General features: G+C 39.4%; 1 protein-coding gene across 1 annotated transcript; it reads right to left on the reverse strand.

Annotated features, from left to right (window-relative positions):
• Positions 1 to 265: 265 nt before the first annotated feature.
• LOC115796663 (uncharacterized) lies at positions 266 to 6740 on the reverse strand. The gene is made up of 5 exons (XM_030753025.1): positions 6600 to 6740; positions 6207 to 6479; positions 1583 to 1831; positions 1067 to 1204; positions 266 to 360 (listed from the first exon to the last, which is right to left on the reverse strand). Coding segments are annotated over exons 1-5 (756 nt in total). The 5' UTR covers positions 6601 to 6740.
• Between the last annotated feature and the right edge of the window lie 1780 nt (positions 6741 to 8520).

The raw sequence follows: 8520 nt of genomic DNA on the forward strand, positions 1-8520 counted from the left end.
ATTTTATAGGCCTGAAATCAGAGAGCAACACATGTTTCATGTGAGTAAGCATAAAACACAAAATCTAGTTTCCTGTTTTGTGAAGATGTGAGTCAGTCATGTTATTTTACAGAATTCAGTCCAGTATACTCATTACACGTATCTGCTGTTGCTTGAAAGTTATTCAAAAATTCATAATTAACTTGTTTAATTACTTGCTTTATGAAGAAAATGCAATTTAACATTAATGTGCAACTTCACTGCTTCACAGTAGACTCTGTTCAGCTTAGAAGTCATGCAGGGTGGTCACACCACACTCATCTAAAGCCCGCTCAGGTTCATCTTGTTGTGCCATCTCCATGGTGACCGCCGGTGGACTTCCTGTAGGTTAAATTAGAAAATTGTACCAGAGTTTGTGACTCAAAAACAGGAATTTGAACAGAACTATAGAGTGAAGGAGCAGGAGTGTGCATTATTTGAAAAATGAACACTACTCATTATTAAACTCAGTTTTTCTGCTGGTTAAACTCAACCTGAATTCTTATGGTCTTTCTTGAAGGAGAATCACTCAGTCAGCCTTTAGTGCTGTTTTTATCTCATTTTTTTAATACACTGTCTTCAAACACATTATCACTTTAAGTTTAAACCTCAGATTTTAATGTTATCAGTCTAATGACCTGCTGTTTTTGTTGTAATCAGTCACAATACACACGTTTACCTCTACTACAAATGTATATAATATTTTGATATCTGTATATAGTGTTTTGATGTGTGTGTATATGTATGTATATGTACATGTGTGTATTGACTATATATTTTCTGTATATAGTGCTTATGTATATGTGTATAGTGTTTTTCTATTTTATTTTAGTTTTCTGTACTGAGCTGCTGTAATGCGCAAATTTCCCCGTCGTGGGATCATTAAAGTTTTATCTTATCTTATCTACTGCTGCTCCCTCACTGGGCAGCCTCTTGAATTAATTATGTAAAGAGCACAATTTCTAAAAAGTAACTGACTGCAAACAATAATGAGTAACACGTTACAGTGAGTTTATATAATAAGATCTGTACAAGCAGAAGTACAAACCTGTCCTCCTGCTGCAGTAAATACAAACCATTAGACCTGTGACAATGCAGTATGGAATTATAACCACTAAATGGCAGAAGAGTCTGACTGGAAAAGGAGCAGGGAGGAGAGTCGGGGAGCTGGTGGTGGAAGAAGAAGCTGTGGAGGAAGAAAACAGAAATAAATACAGTGTTACACATATTTTACAGAATTATGATCGATTTCAAAGGTTAAGGTATTTCTCTGTGAGAAATTTTATTTGTGCTCTTTGTAGTGATTAAACAAAAGATAAATAAAATTGAATTGAATTTACAAGATTTACAGAAATAAAATGTTATTGTTATGAAGTAACCAGGATGAATTAAACTTGTTTTGTTGTTAAAATATTCAGAATATTCTGGTTTCCACTTGTGACCAGTATTTTTGCATTGCTGGGTATTGCCCTATCAGCAGGGTTGGCTACGACGTCATCATATTTCCTCTTCCACCAAAGTTTGTTTAAGTACAAGGAAAAACGGTAAATGTGGGCGTCCTGACCTACGACATTCAGCCGGCTCGATGGTGATGTATTCTGACCAGTAGAACACCAGTAGAAACCTTCATCAGACTGTCGGACCTTTTTGATGACAAACTCTCCTTCAGGGGCAGCTTGAATTGGGGCACCGTGTCTCCCAAACTTGAAGAAGTGAGCTGGGATGGGAGAACCATTTTTGCTCCTGCAGAGCAGTGTGACATCACTTCCTTCCATAACAGGAAGAGCAGGGATCTCCATGATGAAAGGTCGATCTGAACAACAAGAGGAACCAGGGTGTGAATGTCTTTACAAGTTTTCATCACAGGCTGGAAAGAAGCTTCCTTCAACAGCAGACACTAACAAGGACTGATGGTGAGGGAAACTGCAGAGTCGGGGGTCACTAGCGGAACAAATCAGAGCCAGGCCGGGGATGGGGCAAATGACCGGGCCCTTTATACCCAAATAGTAAAGCTCATCATAACGTCATTTTACCACATACACATGCCTGCAACAGCGGGCATGTGTATGTAATGAAGTGCCACTCATGTTAGCTTATTCTGTAAAAATGCTCCACTTAGTTTACAGTCTGTTGCCAAGTGACTGATGATGACGGTGGTGGACGGTTGGTGATGAGTTTTACCCACAATACACTTGGAGAGATTATCGGCGACCCACTCGAAAATTTGAGTGTCATAAAGTTGAATGTAAGAATATTTTGCACCTACTACATCACTAAAGTCAGTCGGTCTTGTAAAGTTTTTAGCAACCATGACTCAGCCCTGACTGTGAAAACTTTTAAAACCCCCATTTAAAACACAAATTATGGGTGATGTAACATGAGCTGTACACCATGCACATCGGGACTGGCCTGGATCTCTTCTCTCTCTGGCCTTAAGTACCCCAGCTTGATTGCTGAGTTGGGTCAGCTGTTCCAAAAGGGGTGGCACCCAAGGTTGGAGAGCACAAGCCACACCCAATGGGCCAGGAAGCCACAGCTGGCCCAGCCAGGGCCATAACATCCCCTCCCATATGGCCCTGGCTGGGCCAGCTGTGGCTTTCTGGCCTGTACTGTACAATGAACCACACTGATGGAGACAGCACAGTGATAGAAATGGAGACTTCGAGGTTCTCCGTATACCCTGTTGTTGAAATCCTTTGTTTTGCACATTTCTTGTTTTGTATAATGATGTAACCACGACTGATATGCTGTGCCTATATGAAACTGTAAGTTGAATTAGAATGTGCCAGTACAGAATCTGAAACCCAAAACAAAGTGCCAAACTTTGAGCTGCTGCTCTGCTACAAAGCAAAACAGAGAACTAAAAAACCTATTTGTTTGCCCATGCAGGATAAAATACAAGTTACCGATTTACTCTTTTGTGCATTTACATTTGGTAGATTTGTTTAAAGCTAAGATTGGAAGAGAAAAGCAGAGAACAGTTGAATTTTCAATGTCTGAACAATTTGATATTAAATCAAGCATTAAAGGAAAAATCCCAGAAGCTAATAATATAAAAATCAGTTTGCCCTTTAGATAAATAAGCTAAATTAAGGTAAATTAATGAGACAAACAGAGTTAAGTCTCAAAAGGAGGGAGATAGACTAGCAGAAAATTAAAGATTTAACTAATGAAAATCTCTCAGTTTTATTCTAACAGGAAGCCTGAACATCACTGGAGCTGCAGAGACTGAACTGATCAACTACCAATAAAGAAACTCTGGTGCGCTACAAGGTGTTCAAGCTCATGCCAAGATCTCCTGAACAGACTGCGAGCTCCACAGACTCATAAAAAAGGCTCCTGGTGCTGAAGAAGGAGGAGGAGGCCAACCATCTCACAGACAGGTGACCTGAGAGTTCTTGACCGATGATCTTTGTGCAGAAGTCTGAGCCCAGAAAGAGGGTCATCAACAGGAGACCTCTTTGATGTGGGGGTTGATAACAACAGGTGCAACTAGTCACAGGGTCTCAGTGAAGAACCAGAGCATATTAGAGGGTCAAAGGTCAGAGAACTCCCAGGCAGAAAGCAATTGATTTCAATGTTTTAATTTCAGTTATGCTATGTTCAGTAGTATGACATAACTAATATTGTAAGGTCACCCCTACAGGGGCCAAAATTTTGTGGTTTCAAGAGTATAATTTGTTTAATGCTTCCTCCAACACTAACTATTGTTCTCTCATAAATTCCCATGAGGCCTCAGGGGGACACGCCCTGATTTCAGTTTAGAGCTGCATGTAAGGTCAACAAACGATGAAAATCCCACTGCAGGGGTTTAGATTTAAAATCATAGAATTACACAAAATGAAAAGAAAAAAATAGCTAAAGCCTCTATTTCACTGCCAAAGTGGTAACAATTGCTGATGTTTTTTAGGTCAAGGTTATGCATTTTTCCTTTCATAATTTAGCAACCTGAGGTTTATAAAGCCATATTTTGTCTGCCATAATTATGTTTTTTGGGGGTACAGACCCTTACAGAATAAATATGATTTTGAGTCCAGTATAATCCTTTGAAATGATTTTGATTGTCGATCTTTTTAAGATATTTTATTTCCCCAGATTTTCATGCCAAAGGAGTCAGAATTGAACAGTAATTTTACAGGTACAGACAAACTTATTTAAGAGCTGCTTAAGATTAGAGAACTTTAAAATGATTATTTTTAGATATTTTGAGATTCATCCCATGTTTTGTTTTTTATTTTCTTGTGTTCTTTTTGTTCCACTTTAGCTCACATGAGGACATTAATTTTATATTTTAAATTTCTTGATGAGTTTGAGACCAGAATGCAAAAGTTAACTTTACAACTGGATGAAAACTGAGACAGCTGACACTGACCTTGTGAAAAAAACAAACAAACAAAAAAAAACACAAACACTTGCAGTGAAGAAGCAGCTTACACTCACTCACCCACTCACCCACTCACCCAGACAAGCTCATATTAGCTTTTTCCTTAATCTGACATTTAACTCTAGGTGCATTAAATCAGGTTCACGTTTGGTGGATTGAATCCACTTAGTAAATTAGTAAATTAGTGGTATATGAAAATTGTAAGCTCATTTCTGATAAACAAAAGACAAGATTTATAACTAAAAGCCATTTAATAAATAGATCTTTAGAATATTTATGGACATTTTGATGTCCTGTCTTAGTTTGTGTAAATTTAATTATTGACCCACAAGACCTGCAGTTCATGGTATTTTGTTTAATTGACAGGGAAAAATTGGAACTTTCTTCACTGGACGTTTTCCACAGGTACCTGAGATCATACCTGAGACATTATGAGCCTTTAACAGGAAACTAACCAGGATGACGGCCAGATGTGAACAGCTGATGTCTAAAGAGGTGCAGGGATGCATCTCCAGGGATGAGCTCTGACTACTGTGGTTTGAACATCCATGGCTTTGGTGAATATGAGCACGCTGTGCTGAAGGCTGAAAGAAGGCTGCATATATAACTATTACCTGTGCACTGATCAGTGATCATTTCTTTATGTTTGCAGTAAGATTTTCATCATGGAACTGGATTTGATCCTGAAGGGATGCAATCCACATTTTTTTAATGTTTCCTATCTCATTGTACATCCTGTATAATGACAATAAAAGGCATTCTATTCTTAAGGAATTTGAGGAAAATGATTAGATAGTGACTGTTTCATGTTACTGTTTGTCATGTGGGCCAATTTATATGCAGAATTTACTTTGGACTGATTAAATTTAAATGCTAATCCACTTCACTAAACAACATTGACATATGAAAGACTAATGCTTGTTTTCTTTTTGTTTTTCAGGCCATAAGAAAGTATAGAAAGTAGGTACATCCATTATAAATATGACATTATTAAACCTCTCCTAATTTTTTGCTAAATTCACAATCACAATAGTATAAGATTAGTTTTCACAAAAATCCTCTTCTGGCTCTTAACATCAGTGCAGTCCTGGCTGACCACTCGAGGTCAGGCTGGTGAAGTTGACCTCAGAAATGTCTGAGCTCAAAAGGGGGATTGTTAGGATATTCATGGTATATGCTACATATATATCTTATGTACATTTACTTCCCTGAGAAATGTGTCTGTAAAACAACATAATGATTAAAAATACAGAAGCTTATAATGTTCCGTGTCATCATGAACTTTGTGTTCTGACTGTACAACGAACCACACTGATGGAGACTACACAATGATAGAAATGGAGACTTCGAGGTCACCCTGTTGTTGAAATTCTCTGTTTTGCACATTTCTTGTTTTGTATAATGATGTAACCCAGACTGATAAGCTGTGACTATATGAAACTGTAAGCTGAATTAGAAAGTTCCAGTACTTCATACCATCTCACACGGGTATGGCATGCAGTCTGACCCAGATTAATCTGTAAACTGTTTGAAATGGCTTTATTAAATTTAAAAATTGAACTCCTTATTCCGTTTGTTTGTGTCATTCCTGTTTGATAAAGGAACACACAGAAACCTAAAGGCTTAAGCAGCACACACTCCTATTATTTAAATTCCTTCACTGTCTACTCAGTTTGGTAGTCTGGTTGGGTGAGGGGTTTGGTAAAATGGGGTTAGTCGATTTGCGATCACTTCTTGAAGCTCAACCATTCTCAACTAAACAACATAAAAGAAGAAGAATAAGCTGAATGATAACCTCTCCCACCTGAAACTGTGAGGGTGACTTGGAGGCTCTTCTGCCCACTCTGGTGTTCACACCAGTAAACTCCTCGATCTGCACGAGGAGATAAATCTGAGACGATGCAGGTGGAACCATTGATCCTCCCAAAGCCTTCAGCAGCTCCACACGTCTCTGTTTGTTCAACTGATATCCTCTTCAGTGTCCACCCAGTAGAGTTCCCCTCCTCCTCCTCTTCCTCACAGCTCAGATGAACACACTGCCCCGTAAAAAACTGCTGACAGTTTGGTTGGACTTTCACTGGAAGAAGAATTCACAGGTGAAAGAAGAGGCAGAAATTCAACAACACATGTTTTATAATTTGATTTTTAGTATCAGGTTTGATTTTTACTTGGAAGGATTTCCCTTCCAGCAGCTTACTTGCAGAAACTGTGAGTCCACAGAGAAGTAGCTCTCCTGCAAGAGCAGAGCAGAGAGTGAACACAATTTCTTACATTTCACTTGTTTTTATATGCATGATATTCCATTTATAATATAACAGGAAGTGAATCTCAGAGAAGTCTGTTGTTTTTTGGGTTTTTTTTTTTTTTGGTATTTGCATGTTTCTTTCTTCCTTTTTTAGAAAATATTTAGTTAGGATGTACATAAACTCAAATGTCAACAATTCTTGTTTCCAGCTACAGACCAGCTGTGTTCTTATGTGCATTTCCTGTGTTGCAACTAGACTCATGCACACAATGTGTCTTTGTTTTAACTTATTCTTTTGCTGCTACATGAAACTGTGCTCAAAGATGAAGTCATATAAAGGTTTGTTTTTTATAACTACATTATCTCTACACACTCACACAATGACCTGAATTAGATTACATTAGATTAAACTTTATTAATCCCTTTGGGAGGGTTCCGTCAGGGAAATTAAAGTTCCAGTAGCGCTTTTTACATTATAGTCACACAAGCAGAGATATAGTTGGTAATATTGTCAGTCAGAAATATACAATCAGAAATATACAGTCAGGAATATACAAGCAAAGAATAAATAGCTAAATAATACGCAAAGATACAATAAGACAAAGAAGATATAAGATGTCAGACAGGTGAGGTAATAATTGTACATTGATATTATTCATTGCCCCCCCCCCCCCCCCCCCCCCCAAAAAAAAGAGGAGTTGTACAGTCTGATGGCGTGAGGGACAAAGGAGTTTTTCAGTCGGTTGGTCCTACAGTTGAGAAGCAGCAGTCTGTCACTGAACAAACTCTGGTTGCTGATCACCGTGTGCAGAGGGTGACTGGTATCATCCATAATGCCCAGTAGTTTGTCCATAGTCCTCTTCTCTGCCACCGTCACCAGAGAGTCCAGCTTCATGCCAACTACAGAGCTGGCCCACCTGATCAGTTTGTTCAGCCTGGATGTGTCCTTCCTGGTTGTGCTGACCCCCAAAGCACACCACAGTGTAAAACAGGACACTCGTTATAACAGTCTGATTAAAACATCTCCAGGAGTTTCCTGGAGATGTGGTGTATGCTGTCATTGTACTGTGGGCCATCTGGTAATGCATTGCTAAAAGACAGTGGAGATGAACCATGCATCACTGGTGCACAGTACAGACTGGAATGTCATAATACTGAATGGAGTGTCAGATTAGAATGGGGTGTTACAATAGAATCACATTATAGTGATCACAGTGTATGTATGTACACTGCTCAAAAAAATAAAGGGAACACTTAAACAACACAATATAACTCCAAGTAAATCAAACTTCTGTGAAATCAAACTGTCCACTTAGGAAGCAACACTGATTGACAATCAATTTCACATGCTGTTGTGCTAATGGAATAGACAACAGTTGGAAATTATTGGCAATTAGCAAGACACATTCAATAAAGGAGTGGTTCTGCAGGTGGGGACCACAGATCACTTCTCAGTACCTATGCTTTCTGGCTGATGTTTTGGTCACTTTTGAATGTTGGTGTGCTTTCACACTCGTGGTAGCATGAGATGGACTCTACAACCCACACAAGTGGCTCAGGTAGTGCAGCTCATCCAGGATGGCACATCAATGCGAGCTGTGGCAAGAAGGTTTGCTGTGTCTGTCAGCGTAGTGTCCAGAGGCTGGAGGCGCTACCAGGAGACAGGCCAGTACACCAGGAGATGTGAAGGAGGCCGTAGGAGGGCAACAACCCAGCAGCAGGACCGCTACCTCTGCCTCTGTGCAAGGAGGAACAGGAGGAGCACTGCCAGAGCCCTGCACAAATGTGCATGCGTCTGCACAAATGGTTAGAAACCGACTCCATGTGGATGGTATGAGGGCCTGACGTCCACAGATGGGGGTTGTGCTCACAG

The sequence above is a fragment of the Archocentrus centrarchus genome, chromosome 18, assembly GCF_007364275.1.
Source record: "Archocentrus centrarchus isolate MPI-CPG fArcCen1 chromosome 18, fArcCen1, whole genome shotgun sequence".
Taxonomy (NCBI): domain Eukaryota; kingdom Metazoa; phylum Chordata; class Actinopteri; order Cichliformes; family Cichlidae; genus Archocentrus; species Archocentrus centrarchus.

What these genes read in the sequence shown, in the direction of transcription:
- LOC115796663 (XM_030753025.1), bottom strand. An exon ending in AGTCACCCTCACAGTTTCAG is followed by an intron (nt 1,832 to 6,206) that starts GTGGGAGAGGTT and finishes CTTGTTGTTCAG; the next exon opens with ATCGACCTTTCATCATGGAG. An exon ending in GAGCCGGCTGAATGTCGTAG is followed by an intron (nt 1,205 to 1,582) that starts GTCAGGACGCCC and finishes CTTCCTCCACAG; the next exon opens with CTTCTTCTTCCACCACCAGC.